This window comes from Crinia signifera, chromosome 3 (assembly GCF_055691185.1).
Source record: "Crinia signifera chromosome 3, ASM5569118v1, whole genome shotgun sequence".
In the NCBI taxonomy this organism is placed as follows: domain Eukaryota; kingdom Metazoa; phylum Chordata; class Amphibia; order Anura; family Myobatrachidae; genus Crinia; species Crinia signifera.
Window position 1 is genome coordinate 1,550,408 of NC_139219.1, and position 24,758 is coordinate 1,575,165.

The 24,758-nt window shown below is 50.8% G+C and overlaps 1 protein-coding gene across 5 annotated transcripts in view; it reads left to right on the forward strand.

Moving 5' to 3' along the window:
- Positions 1 to 24,758, forward strand: part of EPRS1 (glutamyl-prolyl-tRNA synthetase 1) — a 260,057-nt gene that overhangs the window by 203,697 nt on the left and 31,602 nt on the right. For all 5 annotated transcript variants that reach the window (XM_083175138.1, XM_083175140.1, XM_083175139.1 and 2 more), the window contains 2 exons: positions 18,851 to 19,011; positions 23,083 to 23,161. In XM_083175138.1, the coding sequence (XP_083031264.1) occupies positions 18,851 to 19,011; positions 23,083 to 23,161 (240 nt within the window). The remainder of the gene's footprint in view (positions 1 to 18,850; positions 19,012 to 23,082; positions 23,162 to 24,758) is intronic.

Consider the following 24,758-nt stretch of genomic DNA (forward strand, 5'->3'; position numbering starts at 1 on the left):
AATCTGCCACAGCTACATTTGACGGCGTGGCTGTTGAAACCGAGGTCTTGAGGGAGAGGGGAATTCCAAGAGTTGTAATCCCTACGATGTTAAGAGCCCGGAAGCCCACCTCAGCAGCGCATTATCACAGAATATGGCGCTCATATGCGGGTTGGTGCGAGTCTAAGGGCTGGCCATTCCGAATATTCAAATTGTCCCGCCTTCTGTTGTTCTTACAGAGGGGATTGGATGGGGGTCTGAGACTGGGTTCTCTTAAGGTCCAGGTCTCAGCCTTGTCTGTTCTCTTTCAGAGGAGATTGGCCCTCATTCCTGAGATACAGACATTTTTTCAAGGGGTTCTTCGAGTACAGCCTCCCTTCGTACCCCCCACAGCTCCTTGGGATCTGGACTTGGTACTAGCCTTCTTGAGGTCTGAGACCTTTGAGCCACTGAATAGGGTGGAACTAAAGTTCTTGTGCTGGAAGACAGTACTTTTGCTAGCCCTTGCCTCAGCTCGCCGGGTTTCGGAGCTGAGTGCTCTGTCCTGGAAGCCTCCGTATTTAATTTTTCACGAGGACAGAGCAGAACTGCGTACTCAGGCCGGGTTCCTTCCGAAGGTGGTATCCTCATACCACATTAACCAGCCTATCGTGGTTCCGGCCTTCCAAGGGGATTCGCCAGAGCAATCCTCCTTGGACGTGGTCAGGGCGCTTCGGATTTACGTCAAGAGAACCAGGGCTATACGCAAATCGGATTCCTTATTTGTACTCTATGACGCCTTCCGCAGGGGGTGGCCTGCGTCAAAACAGACTATTGCACGATGGATCAAGTGGACGATCCGTAGTGCTTATCTTCATGCGGGACAGGTGCCTCCTGTCTCCTTAACAGCACACTCTACCAGATCGGTGAGTACGTCGTGGGCTGCTGAGAGAGGGGCCTCTATCTCTCAGCTTTGCAGAGCGGCCACTTGGTCGTCTCAGAACACGTTTGTTTTTTTTTTTTTTTTGATAAACAATTTTTATTTGAGAGTACAAAATAAGCAGTTTACAATATACAAGAGTTTTCTTAGAATAACATAAATTTTCTTAATATATTGTCTATGTCTCTATAGGCTCAGTGTGTCAATTCTATTCTTATTCTTTAACTCCCATGTCTCTGATGGGGTTTTGTGTGTTTTTCGCCTGTCTGATCCTAATGATGTTAAAATTTACAAATAAACTAAAACTGAGCTAAAATGATCTCAAAGAATAACGAGACTGCCATTATACATATTACATGTCTAGAGGACTATTTTGTATCATTACTCCCGCTAAATCTCACTGGACATATGTTGTTAGCTCTAAACCACTCGATTATAACAGGGAGTATTTTCTCTTATGAATAATTCTCATAGATGTCAAATGACAGTATATCTGACTTTAACAGCAATAAAAAATTAACTCTTACTTTAATATATATACTCATCTAATTAAACAACAAGGGAAAACGGGAGAGGTGGGGAGAGTTAGGGGGGGGGGGGGGGTTCCCTTCTAAATCAATATTCGGGTTTTGCAACTCAGTATCCCACGGTTTGTCATTCTTTTTTTTTTTTTTTTTTTTCAAGATTATCATTATGTTCTATTCTCCGGCTATTCGCCGTAGGAGGTACCAAGAGGTAGTTTCAAAAAGTTTCTGTATGCGTTCCTGCATAGTCTGATCCAGACTCCTGATATATAGCTCCCATTTCTTGTAAAACCGAGGGGCACCCTTTTCTAAGTCTGTTAATGTGCTCTGTCTCTCATAAAACAATATATTGAGAATAGCTTTTTTTAATTCTAATATAGAGGGGGCTCTTCTATGGATCCAATGTAGAAGAATTAGTTTCTTTGCTAGAGTTAATATAATCGTAAGGATTGGTATTATCTGTGATTTTTTAGGGCCTAGATCCCACGTGTGGAACTGTAAAAACAGACAAGCCAATGGGTTTTTCTGTAGTTTCAGAGTATATGTATCATTAATATAACCCATCAGCTTATCCCAGAAATTTCGGATCTTACGACACTCCCAGAAGTTATGATAGTATGTGGCTTTTGTTTTTTGGCACTTATAGCATGCCCCCGTGTCTTCGGGGACAAAATGAGCTCTTTGTACCGGGGCAATATATGCTCTATTGATGAATTTGATATGTGTTTCCTGTAAGGATATGGATTGTAGATGTTTCATGGTAAATGTGAGTTTGTTAAACAATCTGGGAGGAGCCGTAAGATCAGGAATATCTATTAGCCACTTTTCGTGCAATTGTCTATGATGACGTTCCACGTCAGCAGTGATCAGTGAGGAATAAAGGTAACGTATCCTATATCCTATCACACATTCTGGTCTGAGGAGGAGGTCTATGGGGTCAGCGATCTCTTTTTTATCCATGGGGTGGACCTGAGTCTGAACAAAGTGTCTGGATTGCAGATACATGTAGAATTGCCTATTTGGGATGCCATATTTTTCTGTTAATTTTGAGAATGGCATTAGATTGCCGCCTGGATCAAAGAGTTTACGGATATTGGTGATTCCTTTGTCTCTCCATCCCTTAAACTCAATATTATCTATGCCGGGGATAAACAATGGGTTACCCCATAGTGAAGTGAAAGAGGAGGACGTAGGGTTTCTATGCAGTATCTTATTTATTTTTTTCCACGACCTATACGTGTCCCCAAACAGTACTGACCCCCTGATCTGCCTGGGAATCATCCTGACCGGAGCATGGAGAAGCGCTGCCGGGGAGAATGACTGAAATAGCTGTCCTTCCAGAGCGGGGATCGTATATTCTGCTCTGCCCAGAAACCAATCTGTTATGTATCTGAAGTGTGATGCTAGTGAGAAGGCCTGTATGTCTGGCATAGCGAGACCTCCGTCTTGCTTTGTAAGGCGAAGTCGGTCAAAAGGGATGCGGGGTTTTTTGCCCGCCCAGGTGAATTTAATAAATAGCGTCTTGAACTTTTGTAGGTCTGATTTTTTCAACTGGAGGGGCAACATTTGTAGTAGGTAGGAAAGTTTAGGGAAAGCAACTGACTTTATGACTGTTATCCTGCCTGCGAGTGATAAAGGGAGTGTCATCCATCCCACCAACTGTTTTTCTACTGCTGAATATGTGTGAGGAAAATTAACAGTGTAAAGGTCTTCTAGTTTGTTAGGGATCAGGACTCCCAAGTACTTAAGGGTGGGGTGGCATATCGTAAATTGTGAGGTGAACGAGGGGGAGGAGAAAAAATCTTGGGAGGAGTGGAAGGGTAGTAAGCGAGACTTGTTATAATTTACTTTGAATCCTGAAAACTGGGAGAAATGAGATATTATGTCTTGTATTGCCGGGATGGAAGTGTTGGGGTTGGAGATGAACAATAAGATGTCATCCGCGAAAAGGCTTATCTTGACTTCTGATGCATGTACCATTATACCCCGGAAGTCCTGGGATGCCCTCAGAGCCACCGCCAGAGGTTCAATCGCCAGAGCAAAGAGCAATGGCGACAGGGGGCACCCTTGTCTTGTCCCTCTTGATATTGGGAGGGAGGCTGATAAATAATTATTGGTTAATATTTGGGAAGTAGAGTTATCATATAATAATTGGATTGTGCGGACAAACTCGGTTGGGAGTCCGAATCGTCTCATGGTATGGAATAGGTGGTCCCAATCGACTAGGTCAAACGCCTTTTCCGCGTCTAAAGAGAGCAGGGCGTGTGGGTCCGTGGGCTCGACCGACTCTATCCACTGCATTGCTGTGAGGGCCTTCCGTACATTAAGTACTGAATGGCGTCCCCATACAAATCCTGTTTGGTCAGGGTGGACCAGTGAAGGGAGTTTAAGTTTGAGTCTATCAGCTAAAAGCTTTGTGAAGATTTTATAGTCAGTATTTAGGAGGGAGATGGGTCTATAGGAGCTCGGGAGGAGAGGGTCTCTACCCGGTTTGTGTATGATTTTTAGGATGGCTGAGTTGAAGTATAGCGGGGGGGGGGTGTACCCTGTAGAATTGCATTGTAAAGAGAGCATAGGGGTTTGACTAGCTTAGGGGCTAAAAGCTTGTAATATTCATTAGTTAGCCCATCCGGGCCTGGGGATTTTCCTGTTTTGAGGGCTTTAATGGTGGCTAGGACTGCTTCTTCCGTTATTGGGGCTGTTAGTGCGTGTGAGGAGTCTACACTTAGTGTTGGGTGTGTTAAAGAATCCCAAAATTTCTCTTTTTCCTGTAGGTCTGTTTGGGGTTGGGAGTATAAGTTTCCGTAAAAGGAATGTAAGGTTTCTGCTATTTGCGAGCCAGAGTGCACTACTGTGCCATCTGTTTTCTGAAGTGCTTGTATAATGGTAGGAGGGTGTTGGCCTCGTAGTAAATTTGACATAAGTCTACTCGCTCTATTACCATGTTTGTGGAATCTGGCCTGGGATAGAAATGTGAGTTTAGACTCCATTTTAGACAGTAAAATATCGAAAAGGGATTTCTGCTCCTCGTATTGAGCCCTGTTTGTCCTGGTGGGGTATTTTTGAAATATCTGATATGACTCAGTTAGTTTGGTTTGAGATTCTAAATAAAGCTTCTGGGATTCCTTTTTATGTTTCGAGGTGTATGATATTATTGAGCCTCTGAGAACCGGCTTAGAAGCCTGCCAGAATAGAAGAGGAGTGTTTTCTTCGGCCTGTGTGTTAGAATGTTTGTAATCCATCCAGGTTGCCTCTAGCATATTACGGAAATTGTCCGAGTCAATTAGTTGGGATGGGAAACGCCATTGTCTCACAGGGCCTCTATCAATGTATGTCGCGAGTGCCACCCAGCCGATCCCATGGTCTGATAGAGTTATGGGTTCCAGTGCTGAGTCTTGAACCCTTGGGAATAGGGACGAAGACATCAGCACGTAATCTATCCTGGATAGGGAACCGTGTGCTGCCGAGAGACACGTGTACTCCCGGTCAACCGGGTGGCACGCCCTCCAAACATCTACGAGATGTAATTGGGTCAGCAAATATTGGATACCATATTTGGATGTCTGTCGTCTAGTGGGTATAGTGGTATTTCTGTCAAGTATGTTAGAAGTGGTCAGATTGAAATCTCCTGCCAGGACTATTTGCTGGTGTGCGTAGGGTAGCAATCTCCTTACCATGTCTATGTTAAACTGGCTCTGATTAGTGTTAGGGGCATAAATATTTGCAAGAATGTATCGTGTGGAGTGTATAGTCACGTCAGTTATTGTGTATCTTCCCCCTGGGTCAGACTGAGATGAATGTATCTCAGTTGGTATTGATCTCTTTATTAGGGTGACCACTCCCCTAGCCTTAGAATTATAGGGAGCCGACGACAAAACCTGCCATCCTTGGGTATTCAATTTAAGTATCTCGTTTGGGACCAGATGTGTTTCTTGCAAGAACGCTACCTCAATCCCCACTCTGGAAAGGTACAGCAGGATTTTTTTCCTTTTTGCGGGGGAGTGGAAACCTCCCACATTAAATGTTCCAAGTTTCAGGGAGGTCATCACTTAGTCGGGGGACAAGGTAACTCACAGATCCGTGGACGGTTGACCAGGTTGGACATATGGGGCCAGCTTCTGGACATCTGCGGCAGATGGGATGTAACTGGAGAGTATCTGAGTAGACAAAACCATGTTAGATATCTTTTGGGATTTTGGGGAAAAAACATGAGGAAAGGAGGGGGAACCAACAATATAAACCACAGAAACAACATCACTAATACAAACCAGGTGCTTCTGGTGCACCTAACCTTCTTATCTTCCATTATCAACTTCCGGTTGGTAACGGGTGAGGTGAGGATAGGCCTATGCCTAAGGGGCTGAACCAGCAGACCCTGGCTCCCTCAGCCTTACCAAGCGGGTATTAACAGACACCTTAGTGGTGTGAACTTATAGTCTACCGACTAATAATGCCTTCCTGCTTATAGCAGCAAGGCGCAGAGATTATCATAGATTATAATTTTAACCTCGCCGGTCCTCTCCGCTTAATGTAGTTCTTTTGGGCTCCATCATGTTGGAGTCTCTATAGAGTGAGAGGAGGCCAAGAGCTAGACCAGGGGACCAAAAGTTAGGGGTGTTTTCTTCGGTACTGGATATCTTCCCCAATATAGACTCCTGGCGGGTATAGCAGGGAGAAAGGGAGGGGAGGGGGGGGGGAGGTGAGAACAATTCTTCATCTGTCAAAGATAGTGTATTTTGAGTCTTTAACTAGGATGTCTTTTCAGGGAGAGTCTCAGTTCTGGGTACTTTTCAAATGGTAGTGTGGAGAAGAAAAATTAAAGAGGTAGCAGGGGGGGGGGGATATTAGATTTGACGGTTGCAGGGGATGCATGTGGGGGGAAGGCAAAGTCACTCCTGTTGGTCTTGTGTGAAGAGGGGTTGTGAGGACGGTGAAGCCGATGTCTCTTCAGATGTTTCTTCTGCAAGGTAGGCTTCACAATCTGATGGCGTAGAGAAGTCTTTAAAGGAGGAACCTGTAAATATGCGGAGACGTGCCGGATATAATAAGGCAAACTTTCTGTTATTTTTGGCAAGACGGGAGCAGAGAGGTGTGAATTCTTTTCGAGCTCTTGCCACCTCTGCCGAGTAGTCCTGGAAGAGGATAAGTTTGGAGCCATTCCAGGATATGTCTCGTTTCCTTCTCGAGGCCGACCACAGCGCCTCCTTGTGGATGTAGTTGAGGCAGCGAAAGATAACTGGTCTGGGGCGTGCGTCCGCTGAGGGTCGCTGAGGGCCTATTCTGTGGGCACGTTCTATTATCATTCCCATGCATTCCCCAGTGACTGACAGCATTTCCGGGAGTGTGGTTTGTATGAAAGTGAGGAGGGCCTGTCCCTTTACATCTTCAGGTAGGCCCACCACCCTGAGGTTGTTCCTTCTGGAACGGTTCTCCAGGTCATCTATTTTTGCCTGCATTTGGTATTGTGACTTCTGCATAGCTTCATGTTGGGCTTTGAGAGTGGCGACGTCTTGAAATGTCTCACCAGCTAGGTGTTCTGTGTGGGCCACCCTTTTTGTAATTTGCTTAAATTGCGACTTAATGTCTTGGACTGCTTGTGTCACCTTCCCAGCGTGGGTTTCCATAATAGGGCCGATGGTGTCTTGGATGGCCTGTACTATATCTGCATAAGTAACTGGTCCCTCATGTGGCTTTGAGGTTTGAGTTAGCTGTCGCCTTAGAGTAGGTGAAGAGGACGGTGAGTTATCTGCTAGGTCAGTCGGTGACTCATCTGTAGGGGCCCATAACGGGGTAGGCTCAGTGGTCTCTGACTGTGCAGGAGTAATTAAGGTGTCCTGGGGTTCCCCCCCCTTTCCTACCTCTGGTTGTAGTGCTCTGAAGCTTGGGCTGGGTAGTGGGAGCTGCTGCAGTCGCCATTTTGTCTCTGGCCTGGCGGCTAGACGAGCGGTGCCGTGGGGTTCCCTCTACCTCAGATGTTTGCTGCCCCTTATTCATGGTAGGGGGGGGGGGGGGGGGGGACCCAGGGTCAGCCAGGGCTTAGAGGCTAGAGTGGTTTCTCACCCCTTGTTAGGTCTCTGGTTAGAGGATATGCAGTGCTGAGAGTGTCTGTGTGCAAGGATAAAATCTTGCTGCTCAGGGTGGATAAGGGGTGGCTGGTGATTGCTGTAGTAGGGCTGTATGGCACTGGAGGAGTTATTACAGGGTGGCTTGGGTGCAGGAGTCAAGGTGAGGAGCTTACCTCCGTCTGGGTTTTTTTTTTTTTTTTTTGCAGGCTTGGTCCTCAGCGTGTGCTGTGTGGGCTTGCAGGTGCTGGTAGTCTCACAGCGCTGCTGCTGCTGCTGGCGAGGATGTGCCGCGTCTGTGTATTGAAGCCTAGGGCTTCTGTACTCTCCTGGTGGTACTCTCCGTGGAGGATGCAGGCAGGGACCGGATCAGCCTGGATTCGGCAGCCGGGGAGAAGCGCTGGCGTCTCTCTGTGGGAGAGCGCGTCCAGTGCCTCGTGTAGCCAGAAGCTGTGGAGCCGGTGACGCGGCAGCGGGTCTCGTAATGCCGCGATCCCGGCGGCGGACGGCTCGTTTTGTCTCCTGAGGCAGCCCAGGTATTCTCGGGTGGGTAGAGGGGGGGACCAGCGGGGTCTTTCTCGGTCGGCAGCGGTGTTAGGCTGGGGAGCGCCGGGAGCCCTATTCGGGAGCTGCTGCTTCCTCCAGCGCCGGAACCGGAAGTCTCCAGAACACGTTTGTTAAGTTTTACCAGTTCGACACTTTTGCAGCTTCGGCTTCAACTTTTGGTCGTCTGGTTCTACAGAATCCCCAGCACTCTCCCTCCCGGGGCTTGGTCTTTGGAACCTCCCCGATGTGATTCCAGTGGTCCCTGCTGCATGTCAGAGAAAAGAGGATTTTGGTACTTACCGGTAAATCCATTTCTCTGAGATCAGCAGGGACCACTGGACACCCGCCCGGCTGTTGGATTCTGCCTGTTGTGGTTGCTGTTGCAGCCCGGTCCGATACCTGCGTGTTGTATGTATGGTTATGTTGTTTATGGTTTTTCTGTAACCCTTTCCTCTGGTGGGCCAATTTCCTCACTGGGGGATTGTGGGTCTTAGAGGGGAGGAGCCAGTATCCCCTAATTATTATTAAGAAGTGCCTAGCTCCCAGCATTCCCAGCTCTAATACCCCGATGTGATTCCAGTGGTCCCTGCTGATCTCAGAGAAATGGATTTACCGGTAAGTACCAAAATCCTCCTTTCTCCCGGATGTTCGCACTTTCCTCCAGGGAGTATTACACGTCCACTCCTGATGTACCTCCCACAACACCCTGGGATCTTCCCATTGTGTTAAAGGAGTTAACTAAGCACCCATTTGAACCGCTGCGCACAGCAGACCTCAAATGGCTGACAGTTAAGACTGTGTTCCTTCTGGCCATTTCTTCAGCAACAAGTCCCCGTTTCTGGCTTTTTATCCAGATAGGTCGGTACTAAGGACTAAACCGACCTATCTCCCAAAAGTCATCTCCAGATTCCACATCAATCGGGAGATCGTGGTTCCTGCGTTCTCATCAGAAAACCTGTCGTTGGAAGAACGCTTACTTGATGTGGTCAGGGCTCTGACCATATATGTCGACCGTTCTAAATCGGTCAGAAAATCTGATTCCCTCTTTGTCCTATACGGATTTCACAAAAAGGGATGGCCGGCGAGCAAACAGACTATTGCTCGCTGGATTTGCATGGCTATCCAAAAGGCTTATCAACAGGTTAATCTTCCGGTCCCTGGGCCTTATTTTGGTTCATTCTTTCTGACAAAATCCTTCTTAGATGGACAAAACCATGTGCACTGCAGGTGGGGCAGATGTAACTTGTGCAGAGAGTATTAGATTTGGGTGGGGTTTTACTTCAAAGTGAGATCTAAATTGCAGTGTATACATAAAGCAGCCAGTATTTACCCTGCACAGAAACAAGATAACTCACCCAAATCGAATTCTCTCTGCACATTTTACATCTGCCCCCCTGCAGTGCATATGGTTTTGTCCATCTAAGAAGGATTTTGTCAGAAAGAGTGAAGTAGAATAAGGCCCCCTGTCTCTATCAAAGCACACTCTACCAGAGCGGTTGGTCCATCATGGGCTGTACGCAGAGGTGCATCTGCCGAACAGCTGTGCAAGGCTGCAACGTGGTCATCTGTCCACACTTTCATCAAGTGTTATGCTTTTGACACGTTCGCCTCCCAGGATGCCTCCTTTGGTCGTCGGGTACTTCTGACACCTCAGGCAAATTCCCACCCTTAATACGGCTTGTGACATCACCTTTGTCCCCTGTGAGACCCATGGACCCTGACAAGGAAATGGAAAGTTATGGTAGAACCTACCTTTGTTAACTTTCTTTCCTTGAAGTCCATGGGAACCACAGGGCGCCCTACCTTTTACTTTGCTCCTGAGGTTTCCCTACCAGTGATATGTTACACTGTAATTGTCAATGACCAATTTCTTGTCCTTGTGGTAAACGTGTGTATGAGTGCTTGGGCAGATATCTCTTTCCTATCCTCTACTCTGCTTCCTGCTTATGGCTTGTTACAAATAACTGATTACATGAGCCTGGAGGCGGGGTTTTAGGGGAGAGGGCCCCGAGCATCCTGGGAATTCTTAAAGCTTCGCTGATTGGTGCTTCGGACCCCCTGGATCAGCCTACAATCCTGATGTCCCCTGTGGTTCCCATGGACTTCAAGGAAAGAAAGTTAACAAAGGTAGGTTCTACCATAACTTTCCATTTAGTGATCATGCATGCTGCCTAGGCTCACAGGCATAGCCAAGGAGCGCAGCTATGTTCAGGAAATGAGATACCAATTGCAGATTTCCTCAATAGTAGGAATATTTATTAAAAAATATAAAGCAGATATATATTCAATAAAATATCTCTCAAATAACAGAGAAGTGCACTTCAAAAATAACACTCAACAGACAGGACATACAACATAGAACACAAAAATCTTGGCATATGTAGTAAGCTAAAATGGCTCATTTCTCAGTCTTGACATAATTTAGGCAAGGCAGATTAACTACCAGTCCCGCTCATACAATAGGGCTTCAGGCTGTAGTGATGTTTCCACAGTTTAGCCTTTGATAGGTATCCAAACCTCAGTCCACCCTCCACTCAGCTAGATGTTTGAAGAAGCTGAGGAGGGGTATGAGTAACAGCCTAAAGAACAAATGCCACTCAGCTGGCGTGGTTGGCAGCGATGGACGATTATACCTCAGCGGTATCTGGAACACAACACAGCTAAAAACACGTGTTTCTCCGCCTTTAGTAAGTCATCAGCGGCTTCCTCAGTTTGTGCTATGTGCTTGTTGTTGCCCACTTTATATAGTTGTCCCGTTCGCGGGGTTTGTAGTACCGCACTTCCGGGTTTCACGTGTCAAGGCCAGAAGTGCGGTACTACAAACCCCGCGAACAGCAACAGTGTTCAGGTGATCCATCATTAGTACTATTAGGCAAGTATTCAATGCCGGTACGAGCGGCCGGCGAGGGGGTTAAACTGCGAGGATCACAGAAAACCAGTGATCCTCGCAGTTTAACCCCCACGCCGGCCGCTCGCACTATGCAACGTTCCGAGGGAATCCTCGCAGTCACAGAACGGCGAGGATTACCCTAAACTACGAGAGCCGAGGCTAGTGCAGCAAACTCGCTGTAATTAGCCTCGATTCTCGCAGTTTTTGGAGGCACATTCGCAAATTCCCCCTTGCTCAAAAAACGGAGCGAGGGGGAATTTGCGAATGAGGGGGGTCAGTTGAATACTGACAGGGTGAGCGGTGACTGCGAGCAAAAAGTCCTGCTCGCAGTCACCGCTCGCCCACGGCATTGAATATATGCCTTAGTGTGCTTATTCCTTCTATCCTACCAGCGCTCCTAGGTGACCCCAGGGTCACAATTATATTTTCTCTACACTTAGTGGTTATTTGTTAGCAGGGGCAGTGAGCTCTCCTCAGACAGCCACTCCCCCTGGGACAGTAGGCGGCACATCCCACAGTAGATTCCCCCCCACTGATCCTTCCTGCCCTCAGCTACTTTGGCCATGGACGGAGAGAGCTTCTAAGCCGCCGGTGATCCACTGCCAGAGAGTCTGTACCTCTACTCACAGGACACAGGTTACATAGTGTGCTCCAGTCAGCCATAGCTGTTTAAGGAACGGACTGCCATTTCTTTCTTTGCATTGTATGCCCTGTATGCTTGCTGTGTATTGTGTACTGCATTAACACTATAACTGCAGGCCAGAAGTATATTGTGTTAGCTGTACCTATGAGCTGCCTGTCTATTTCACTGCTTAAGCATATACAGAGCCTGGTGAAGTCTTCTAGGTGTAAATACAGTAAGACAGGGGCCCCAGCACTGCTGACTTGTACGGCCTGTAATGCTGGCCTATCCCCCCCAGCACTATGTCCAGGACAGCTTATGCGCAAGCTGCTACAATGTGCAAGCGCCACCCACAGCTTCAGCCTCCTCCAAGGGCCAGCTTGGGCCACATCGCTTACTCAGATGATGGCGCCACTGGTAGATAGGCTCTCAACTGCACTGTCCCAGCAGCTTGTGATGCCATCCTTATCCCTGGCTACGGTGACATACTGTTCGCTCCTACACCACGTCCCTGTGTTGCCTTCCAGTCCTCTCGCTTCCAGGGCAGGGGTAGGGGACGTTTTTCTCAAGAGCCGAACCCTAGGTTGCCAGGTTCTCAACACCCAAGGGTAAGCGTCCCTGGGCCACCAGGCGCCCTGACTTTAAGCCATAAGACAAACCCTTCATATTGGTGGGGCGGGCCTCCACCTGGAGGATCACAAGGTGGGAGGCCTCTTATTGGGGTTTTCAGATGCCTGGCTGGAATCCACAACAGATGCATGGGTTTGGGATGTTGTCTCTCGAGAATACTCCCTAACCTTCCGGCGTCGTCCACCAAGCTTGTTCTTTTCCACAAGTTCTCCAAAGTACTAACAAAAGTTAAGGGCTCTGGAACAATCCATCCAAAAGCTCCTGCAGGCTGGCGTCATCGCACCGTTCCCTTTGGCTCAACGAGGCTTGGGATTCTACGCCAGCATCTTTCTAGTCCGGAACCCCAAAGGGTCATACCATCCCATTCTCAACTTAAAACGACTCTACAAGTTTGTTCGACTCCTGAAGTTCTAAATGGAAACATTGCGGTCCATAGTTCTTATCTGCCGTCAAATTCTATGTTTCTAGTCTTAGACTTACAACCAGGAGACTACATGTCATCCTTGGACATCCAGGATGCATATCTTAATATCCCTATAAGGCCAGAACATCAACGGTTTCTGCGGTTTGCACTGCATGACCGTTACTTTCAATTTCAGGCTCTGCTTTTGGACGGTTTACTGCCCCTCAGGTGCTTACAAAGGTCATGGCTTGTAATGGGCAACAGACTTTACAGCCAGGGAGTCCAGATACTTCTGTATCTGGATGACCTGTTGATTCTAGCACAATCTGCGGAGATTCTTAAGGACCTTTTGACCACAGTGGTGACGGTCCTAGAATGTCACGGCTGGATCATCAAATTGGCCCAAGTCATCCATGATTCCCGTCTATAATCCATCTGGGAGCTCAGTTGGATACACCACGTCAAAGGATCCACTTACCAGAGGAGCACCACCGGACACTGCAGTCAGGCATACGACATCTCCACTCCCTCAGAAGGGTGTCAGTTTATGCCTGCATGAGGGTCTTAGGTTTGATGGTATAGACCAGTGGTCTCCAACCTTTTTGGGGGTGTGAGCTACTCGAGACGACAATAAACCGCCTGAAGAGCTACTAAAAAAAAAAAAAATCTGCATAATCGAAAAAATGCCCTTTACACATTATACCACACACTGTAATGTCCCAGACACAATATGCCACACACACTGCAATGTCCAATATGCCGCATACATACCTCCCAACACTGGCGGCAGAGAAGAAGGGACATGTCAGTACACTGTATATAGTGTAATGTGCTGCACAGCCAATGCCATCTGTCTGTTAATGGTGTATCTGGTGGCAGGACTGCATGCTCCAGGTACTGTGTTCCCAATCAGATATGTCAGTATACTGTATATAGCATAATGTGCTGCACAGCCGATGCAGTCTGTCTGTTAATGGTGTATCTGGTGGCAGGACTGCATGCTCCAGGTACTGTGTTCCCAATCAGATATGTCAGTATACTGTATATAGTGTAATGTGCTGCACAGCTGATGCTGTCTGTCTGTTAATGGTGTATCTGGTGGCAGGACTGCATGCTTCAGGTACTGTGTCCCCAATCAGATATGTCAGTATACTGTATATAGTGTAATGTGCTGCACAGCCGATGCCGTCTGTCTGTTAATGGTGTATCTGGTGGCAGGACTGCATGCTCCAGGTACTGTGTCCCCAATCAGATATGTCAGTATACTGTATATAGTGTAATGTGCTGCACAGCCGATGTCATCTGTATGTTAATGGTGTATCTGGTGGCAGGACTGCATGCTCCAGGTACTGTGTCCCCAATCAGATATATCAGTATACTGTGTATATACTGTATAGTGTAATGTGCTGCACAGCCGATGCCATCTGTCTGTTAGTGGTGTATCTGGTGGCAGGACTGCATGCTCCAGGTACTGTGTTCCCAATCACATATGTCAGTATACTGTATATAGTGTAATGTGCTGCACAGCCGATGTCATCTGTATGTTAATGGTGTATCTGGTGGCAGGACTGCATGCTCCAGGTACTGTGTTCCCAATCAGATATGTCAGTATACTGTATATAGTGTGATGTGCTGCACAGCCGATGCCATCTGTCTGTTAATGGTGTATCTGGTGGCAGGACTGCATGCTCCAGGTACTGTGTCCCCAATCAGGTATGTTTGTATACTGTATATAGCATAATGTGCTGCACAGCCGATGCCATCTGTCTGTTAATGGTGTATCTGGTGGCAGGACTGCATGCTCCAGGTACTGTGTTCCCAATCAGATATGTCCGTATACTGTATATAGTGTGATGTGCTGCACAGCCGATGCCGCCTGTCTGTTAATGGTGTATCTGGTGGCAGGACTGCATGCTCCAGGTACTGTGTTCCCAATCAGATATGTCAGTATACTGTATATAGTGTGATGTGCTGCACAGCCGATGCCATCTGTCAATGGTGTATCTGGTGGCAGGACTGCATGCTCCAGGTACTGTGTCCCCAATCAGATATGTCAGTATACTGTATATAGCATAATGTGCTGCACAGCCGATGCCATCTGTCTGTTAGTGGTGTATCTGGTGGCAGGACTGCATGCTCCAGGTACTGTGTCCCCAATCAGATATGTCAGTATACTGTATATAGCATAATGTGCTGCACAGCCGATGCCATCTGTCTGTTAATGGTGTATCTGGTGGCAGGACTGCATGCTCCAGGTACTGTGTCCCCAATCAGATATATCAGTATACTGTATATATAGTGTAATGTGCTGCACAGCCGATGCCATCTGTCTGTTAGTGGTGTATCTGGTGGCAGGACTGCATGCTCCAGGTACTGTGTTCCCAATCAGATATGTCAGTATACTGTATATATAGTGTGATGTGCTGCACAGCCGATGCCATCTGTCTGTTAGTGGTGTTTCTGGTGGCAGGACTGCATGCTCCAGGTACTGTGTCCCCAATCAGATATATCAGTATACTGTATATATAGTGTAATGTGCTGCACAGCCGATGCCGTCTGTCTGTTAATGGTGTATCTGGTGGCAGGACTGCATGCTCCAGGTACTGTGTTCCCAATCAGATATGTCAGTATACTGTATATAGCATAATGTGCTGCACAGCCGATGCCATCTGTCTGTTAATGGTGTATCTGGTGGCAGGACTGCATGCTCCAGATACTGTGTTCCCAATCAAATATGTCAGTATACTGTATATAGTGTGATGTGCTGCACAGCCGATGTCATCTGTCTGTGAATGATGTATTTGGTGGCAGGACTGCATGCTCCAGATACTGTGTTCCCAATCAGATATGTCAGTATACTGTATATAGTGTAATGTGCTGCACAGCCGATGCCATCTGTCTGTTAATGGTGTATCTGGTGGCAGGACTGCATGCTCCAGGTACTGTGTCCCCAATCAGATATGTCAGTATACTGTATATAGTGTAATGTGCTGCACAGCCGATGCCATCTGTCTGTTAGTGGTGTATCTGGTGGCAGGACTGCATGCTCCAGGTACTGTGTCCCCAATCAGATATGTCAGTATACTGTATATAGCATAATGTGCTGCACAGCCGATGCCATCTGTCTGTTAATGGTGTATCTGGTGGCAGGACTGCATGCTCCAGGTACTGTGTCCCCAATCAGATATGTCAGTATACTGTATATAGTGTAATGTGCTGCACAGCCGATGTCATCTGTCTGTTAATGGTGTATCTGGTGGCAGGACTGCATGCTCCAGGTACTGTGTTCCCAATCAGATATGTCAGTATACTGTATATAGTGTAATGTGCTGCACAGCCGATGCCATCTGTCTGTTAATGGTGTATCTGGTGGCAGGACTGCATGCTCCAGGTACTGTGTCCCCAATCAGATATGTCAGTATACTGTATATAGTGTAATGTGCTGCACAGCCGATGCCATCTGTCTGTTAGTGGTGTATCTGGTGGCAGGACTGCATGCTCCAGGTACTGTGTCCCCAATCAGATATGTCAGTATACTGTATATAGCATAATGTGCTGCACAGCCGATGCCATCTGTCTGTTAATGGTGTATCTGGTGGCAGGACTGCATGCTCCAGGTACTGTGTCCCCAATCAGATATGTCAGTATACTGTATATAGTGTAATGTGCTGCACAGCCGATGTCATCTGTCTGTTAATGGTGTATCTGGTGGCAGGACTGCATGCTCCAGGTACTGTGTTCCCAATCAGATATGTCAGTATACTGTATATAGTGTAATGTGCTGCACAGCCGATGCCATCTGTCTGTTAATGGTGTATCTGGTGGCAGGACTGCGTGCTCCAGGTACTGTGTCCCCAATCAGATATATCAGTATACTGTATATATAGTGTAATGTGCTGCACAGCCGATGCCATCTGTCTGTTAGTGGTGTATCTGGTGGCAGGACTGCATGCTCCAGGTGCTCTGTCCCCAATCAGATATGTCAGTATACTGTATAGTGTAATGTGCTGCACAGCCGATGCCATCTGTCTGTTAATGGCGTATCTGGTGGCAGGACTGCATGCTCCAAGTACTGTGTCCCCAATCAGATATGTCAGTATACTGTATATAGTGTGATGTGCTGCACAGCCGATGCCATCTGTCTGTTAATGGTGTATCTGGTGGCAGGACTGCATGCTTCAGGTACTGTGTCCCCAATCAGATATGTCAGTATACTGTATATAGTGTGATGTGCTGCACAGCCGATGCCATCTGTCTGTTAATGGTGTATCTGGTGGCAGGACTGCATGCTTCAGGTACTGTGTCCCCAATCAGATATGTCAGTATACTGTATATAGTGTAATGTGCTGCACAGCCGATGCCGTCTGTCTGTTAATGGTGTATCTGGTGGCAGGACTGCATGCTCCAGGTACTGTGTTCCCAATAAGATATGTCAGTAAACTGTATATATAGTGTAATGTGCTGCACAGCCGATGCCGTCTGCCTGTTAGTGGTGTATCTGGTGGCAGGACTGCATGCTCCAGATACTGTGTTCCCAATCAGATATGTCAGTATACTGTATATATAGTGTGATGTGCTGCACAGCCGATGCCATCTGTATGTTAATGGCGTATCTGGTGGCAGGACGGCATGCTCCAGGTGCTCTGTCCCCAATCAGATATGCCAGTATACTGTATATAGCATAATGTGCTGCACAGCCGATGCCATCTGTCTGTGAATGGTGTATCTGGTGGCAGGACTGCGTGCTCCAGGTACTGTGTCCCCAATCAGATCTCTCGGTATACTGTATATATAGTGTAATGTGCTGCACAGCCGATGTCATCTGTATGTTAATGGTGTATCTGGTGGCAGGACTGCGTGCTCCAGGTACTGTGTTCCCAATCAGATATGTCAGTATACTGTGTATATATAGTGTAATGTGCTGCACAGCCGATGTCATCTGTATGTTAATGGTGTATCTGGTGGCAGGACTGCGTGCTCCAGGTACTGTGTTCCCAATCAGATATGTCAGTATACTGTGTATATATAGTGTAATGTGCTGCACAGCCGATGTCATCTGTATGTTAATGGTGTATCTGGTGGCAGGACTGCGTGCTCCAGGTACTGTGTTCCCAATCAGATATGTCAGTATACTGTGTATATATAGTGTAATGTGCTGCACAGCCGATGTCATCTGTATGTTAATGGTGTATCTGGTGGCAGGACTGCGTGCTCCAGGTACTGTGTTCCCAATCAGATATGTCAGTATACTGTGTATATATAGTGTAATGTGCTGCACAGCCGATGTCATCTGTATGTTAATGGTGTATCTGGTGGCAGGACTGCGTGCTCCAGGTACTGTGTTCCCAATCAGATATGTCAGTATACTGTGTATATATAGTGTAATGTGCTGCACAGCCGATGCCATCTGTCTGTGAATGGTGTATCTGGTGGCAGGACTGCGTGCTCCAGGTACTGTGTCCCCAATCAGATCTCTCGGTATACTGTATATATAGTGTAATGTGCTGCACAGCCGATGTCATCTGTATGTTAATGGTGTATCTGGTGGCAGGACTGCGTGCTCCAGGTACTGTGTTCCCAATCAGATATGTCAGTATACTGTATATATAGTGTAATGTGCTGCACAGCCGATGCCATCTGTCTGTGAATGATGTATCTGGTGGCAGGACTGCGTGCTCCAGGTACTGTGTCCCCAATCAGATATATCAGTATACTGTATATAGTGTAATGTGCTGCACAGCCGATGCCATCTGGCTGTGAATGATGTATCTGGTGGCAGGACTGCATGCTCCAGGTACTGTGTCCCCAATCAGATATATCAGTATACTGTATACAGTGTGATGTGCTGCACAGCCGATGCCATCTGTCTGTGAATGATGTATCTGGTGGCAGGACTGCGTGCTCCAGGTACTGTGTCCCCAATCAGATATGCACTACAATACACAAGTCAGGCTGATATGTAATATATAGTAGTGTTTAGGACAAACCTGTTGTGTCGTATACAGTATGAGGGGTAATTATGAAAAGTTTTTTTTTGAGGAGAGAAAGATTTGTCATATGGTGGTGCACCACCATATGACAAATCTTTCTCTCCTCAAAAAAAGTCTTCTATTAATATTGTCTGTGGTAGCACACCCCTAAGTATATTACAAGTTACCTATCCTTACTAGAGGGGGCCTAGCCTAAATATACTCAATATCTGTTCCTCTTCCTGTGCAACTGATCAACCAACCCTTTGTCCGTAATTATGAAAAGTTTGATTGCTTGTCTTATAGGGTGTCCCAATCAGACTAGAAGTGGGTCCACGAGACCTGAAGAACCAGCAGTTTGTAGCAGTGCGGCGTGACACTGGCGAGAAAGTGACCATCGCAGAGGACCAGGCCGAGAGTACGTTACAGGAAATGCTGGAGGAGATCCACGCCAATCTCTACAACAGGTAACGCATTCGGCAAACCCCTGACCAATTGTGCACCAAAGATGGGAGCCGGTAATCTGTAGTAGCATTGGGATGGTGCTCTGTAGTAGCGTGGGTGCTGGGTGATCTGTAATAGCAGCAGGTGATCTGTAAGAGCGTGGGTGGGGGGTGATCTGTAAGAGCGTGGGTGGGGGGTGATCTGTAGTAGCATGGGGATAGTGGTCTGTAGGAGCGTGGGTGGGGGGTGATCTGTAGTAGCGGCAGTTGATCTGTAGTAATGAGAGGATCTAATCTGTAACAGCGGGAGTGTTTTTCTCTGTAGTAGAGACTGGGGGGTGTGTTCTGCAGTAGTTTGTGGGGGGGGGGTGATCTGTTGTACATGGGTGGTCTGTGATCTGTTTCGTGGACGGGGGGTGATCTGTTAGGATGCCTCTGACTCCCGCCTACCCAGTGCCATGCCCGAGACTCCCCCCACCCCAGTGCCATGCTTCTGGCTCCCACCCCCCTCCAGTGCCACGCCACTGACTCCCCCTCAGTGTCATGCCACTGACTCCCCCCTAGTGCCATGCATCTGACTCCGCCCCCCCTAGTGCCGTGCCTCTGACCCCGCCCCCTAGTGCCGTGCCTGACACCCCCCTCCTAGTGCCGTGCCTGACACCCCCCCTCCTAGTGCCGTGCCTGACACCCCCCCCCTCCTAGTGCCGTGCCTGACACCCCCCCCCTCCTAGTGCCGTGCCTGGCACCCCCCCTCCTAGTGCCGTGCCTGACACCCCCCCTCCTAGTGCCGTGCCTGACACCCCCCCTCCTAGTGCCGTGCCTGACACCCCCCCTCCTAGTGCCGTGCCTGACACCCCCCCCTCCTAGTGCCGTGCCTGACACCCCCCCCTCCTAGTGCCGTGCCTGACACCCCCCTTCCTAGTGCCGTGCCTGACACCCCCCTTCCTAGTGCCGTGCCTGACACCCCCCCTCCTAGTGCCGTGCCTGACACCCCCCCTCCTAGTGCCGTGCCTGACACCCCCCCTCCTAGTGCCGTGCCTGCCACCCCCCCTTTCTAGTGCCGTGCCTGACACCCCCCCTCCTAGTGCCGTGCCTGACACCCCCCCTCCTAGTGCCGTGCCTGACACCCCCCCTCCTAGTGCCGTGCCTGACACCCCCCCTCCTAGTGCCGTGCCTGACACCCCCCTCCTAGTGCCGTGCCTGACACCCCCCTCCTAGTGCCGTGCCTGACACCCCCCTCCTAGTGCCGTGCCTGACACCCCCCTCCTAGTGCCGTGCCTGACACCCCCCTCCTAGTGCCGTGACTGACACCCCCCCTCCTAGTGCCGTGCCCGACAACCCCCCCTCCTAGTGCCGTGCCTGACAACCCCCCCTCCTAGTGCCGTGCCCGACACCCCCCCCCTCCTAGTGCCGTGCCCGACACCCCCCCTCCTAGTGCCGTGCCCGACACCCCCCCCTCCTAGTGCCGTGCCCGACACCCCCCCTCCTAATGCCGTGCCCGACACCCCCCCTCCTAGTGCCGTGCCCGACACCCCCCTCCTAGTGCCGTGCCCGACACCCCCCTCCTAGTGCCGTGCCCGACACCCCCCCTCCTAGTGCCGTGCCCGACACCCCCCCTCCTAGTGCCGTGCCTCTGACACCCCCCCTCCTAGTGCCGTGCCCGACACCCCCCCTCCTAGTGCCGTGCCCGACACCCCCCCTCCTAGTGCCGTGCCCGGCACCCCCCCTCCTAGTGCCGTGCCCGGCACCCCCCCTCCTAGTGCCGTGCCCGGCACCCCCCCTCCTAGTGCCGTGCCCGACACCCCCCCTCCTAGTGCCGTGCCCGACACCCCCCCTCCTAGTGCCGTGCCCGACACCCCCCCTCCTAGTGCCGTGCCCGACACCCCCCCTCCTAGTGCCGTGCCCGACACCCCCCCTCCTAGTGCCGTGCCCGACACCCCCCCTCCTAGTGCCGTGCCCGACACCCCCCCTCCTAGTGCCGTGCCCGACACCCCCCCTCCTAGTGCCGTGCCCGACACCCCCCCTCCTAGTGCCGTGCCCGACACCCCCCCTCCTAGTGCCGTGCCCGACACCCCCCCTCCTAGTGCCGTGCCCGACACCCCCCCTCCTAGTGCCGTGCCCGACACCCCCCCTCCTAGTGCCGTGCCCGACACCCCCCCTCCTAGTGCCGTGCCTCTGACACCCCCCCCCTCCTAGTGCCGTGCCTCTGACACCCCCCCCCTCCTAGTGCCGTGCCTCTGACACCCCCCCCCTCCTAGTGCTGTGCCTCTGACACCCCCCCCCTCCTAGTGCCGTGCCTCTGACACCCCCCCCCTCCTAGTGCCGTGCCTCTGACACCCCCCCCCCTCCTAGTGCCGTGCCTCTGACACCCCCCCCCCTCCTAGTGCCGTGCCTCTGACACCCCCCCCCTCCTAGTGCCGTGCCTCTGACACCCCCCCCCCTCCTAGTGCCGTGCCTCTGACACCCCCCCCCTCTAGTGCCGTGCCTCTGACACCCCCCCCTCCTAGTGCCGTGCCTCTGACACCCCCCTCTCCTAGTGCCGTGCCTCTGACACCCCCCCCTCCTAGTGCCGTGCCTCTGACACCCCCCCCCTCTAGTGCCGTGCCTCTGACACCCCCCCCTCCTAGTGCCGTGCCTCTGACACCCCCCTCTCCTAGTGCCGTGCCTCTGACACCCCCCTCTCCTAGTGCCGTGCCTCTGACACCCCTCCCTCCTAGTGCCGTGCCTCTGACACCCCCCCTCCTAGTGCCGTGCCTCTGACACCCCCCCCCTCCTAGTGCCGTGCCTCTGACACCCCCCCCTCCTAGTGCCGTGCCTCTGACACCCCCCCCTCCTAGTGCCGTGCCTCTGACACCCCCCCCTCCTAGTGCCGTGCCTCTGACACCCCCCCCTCCTAGTGCCGTGCCTCTGACACCCCCCCTCCTAGTGCCGTGCCTCTGACACCCCCCCCTCCTAGTGCCGTGCCTCTGACACCCCCCCCTCCTAGTGCGTGCCCGACACCCCCCCCTCCTAGTGCCGTGCCTCTGACACCCCCCCCCTCCTAGTGCCGTGCCTCTGACACCCCCCCCCTCCTAGTGCCGTGCCTCTGACACCCCCCCCCTCCTAGTGCCGTGCCTCTGACACCCCCCCCCTCCTAGTGCCGTGCCTCTGACACCCCCCCCTCCTAGTGCGTGCCCGACACCCCCCCTCCTAGTGCCGTGCCTCTGACACCCCCTCCTCTAGTATCGTGCTTCTGACTCCCCCCCCCCCCCCCCTCTTAGTGCCGTGCCTCTGACACCCCCCCTCCTAGTGCCGTGCCTCTGACACCCCCCCCTCCTAGTGCGTGCCTCTGACACCCCCCTTCCTAGTGCCGTGCCTCTGACACCCCCTCCTCTAGTATCGTGCTTCTGACCCCCCCCCCCCCCCTCTTAGTGCCGTGCCTCTGACACCCCCCCCTCCTAGTGCCGTGCCTCTGACACCCCCCCTCCTAGTGCCGTGCCTCTGATACCCCCCCTCCTAGTGCCGTGCCTGTGATACCCCCCCCCCCTCCTAGTGCCGTGCCTCTGACACCCCTCCCTCCTAGTGCCGTGCCTCTGACACCCCCCCCTCCTAGTGCCGTGCCTGACACCCCTCCCCTCTAGTATTGTGCTTCTGACACCCCCTCCTCTAGTATCGTGCTTCTGACTCCCCCCCCCCCCCCCTCTTAGTACCGTGCCTCTGACACCCCCCCCTCCTAGTGCCGTGCCTCTGACACCCCCCCTCCTAGTGCCGTGCCTCTGATACCCCCCCTCCTAGTGCCGTGCCTCTGACCCCCCCCCCTCCTAGTGCCGTGCCTCTGACCCCCCCCTCCTAGTGCCGTGCCTCTGACACTCCCCCTCCTAGTGCCGTGCCTCTGATACCCCCCCTCCTAGTGCCGTGCCTCTGACCCCCCCCTCCTAGTGCCGTGCCCGACACCCCCCCTCCTAGTGCCGTGCCTCTGACACCCCCCCTCCTAGTGCCGTGCCTCTGACACCCCCCCTCCTAGTGCCGTGCCTCTGACACCCCCCCTCCTAGTGCCGTGCCTCTGACACCCCCTCCTCTAGTATCGTGCTTCTGACTTCCCCCATTGTATCCCAGGGCCCTGAAGGATCTGACCAGTCATATGGTGGTTGCCAACACGATGGAAGAGTTTCAGAAGCAGCTGGATACAGGAAAGGTAAGTGTTGGGGTTATGTGTGATACCTTACACCGGGGAGTCGGTGTCCCCACTACCTGCACATGGGATGGGTGTCATACAGTATAACAAGACTCCATGTTATTGTCACTTGAATTGAATGAATCCGAGCCCCATGTGTATGTACTGCAGCTAGTGTGTAAATGTTCTATATAGTGACAAACGCCGTTAGATAATCAGGTTATTAGATTCTCACACGTCATGGATTGCCAGGAGATGGCTACAGGGTCCTCCTGACCATACGTGGTGACAGCAACCCATTGTTTGGCCAGGATGGTGCACTGGTTCCCCTGTGCTCAGTCTATGTGAATCTCATAGCCGGTACTTTGTACGGCAGTGTTGTCAAACTCATGGCCCTCCAGCTGTTCTGGAACTACAAATCCCAGCATTCCCTACCACAAATCTTTAATAATGGATTGCTAAAATGGTGGCAGGTCATGCTGGGACATGTAGTTCCACAACAGCTGGAGGGCCATGAGTTTTACACCACTGCTATACGGATACACGGGGAGGGGTAGTTTCCATTTGTGTGGTATAGGGTTCCGACAGTCGGGATCCCGACAGTCATTAGCCCGACGTCGGGATCCCGATTTGCCGGACATCGTGGCAAGCGCAACAAAGCCCCTTGCGGGCTCGCTACGCTGCGGGCACGGTGGCTTGCTACGTTCCCCACCTATTCTGTTCTCCCTCTATGGGGGTTGTGGACCCCCATGAGGGAGAATAGCCGGTGGCCGTTGGGAACCCGTGCATCAGTATTTTAACAGTCGGGATCCCAACGTCGGGTAAATGACAGTCGGGATCCTGTTTCCATGGCAAAGTAACCATATTGCCTAGCTACAGTACGTACCCAATGGCTGGACAGCTCTCAAAAACCACAGCAAAAATGAATGCATGCGACAGAGCCGATGGCTCCGAAGCAGCTGGGCCCTTGGAGGAAAGTCGATAACAAACCTGTCACTTGCAAGACCAGCGTTCATTCCAGCACATGGTGCAGTCGGTCTGACCAGAATAATGAACCTTTCAGCTGATGTAAGATAGATGTGGCCACAATGATGGAAGCTGGAGTTCCCGAGCGGTTTACAACTGCACCACAGGCCTTAGTGTGTGTTATCTGGAGGAGCTGACGGTACTGGACGCGCCGCTGCCGCTCCACCGGTTTCATCCATCAGACCGTACTGACATTACAGAACCCACTGCAGCCGGGTTCAGGGAGTCCATGCAATGTAGAATCTCCCCCACAAATGTCAAAGCTCTATATGGCAACATGTTAAATCCGTGAGCGGCAAACCGGGAAGATGGCAGGAACACCGGAAGCTACTATTATATTGCCCGAACGGGCGTACACACGGGGCGATTTATCCATCTAGATCGCTTAGAACTGAAGCACAGATTGCTGTGTGTACACCCCATTAAGATGCAGATCCCATCACATCTAAATATCTAGTCAGGTCCCCGGGCTGCATCGCTAGCCGCTTAGCCCCGAGTTACTGGAAGTCAATGACCTTCGTTATTGTTAGAAGCAGGAGAGTGAATAGTAAATCAACTCTTAAGGTGCAGACACACTACATTTTTTTTGACC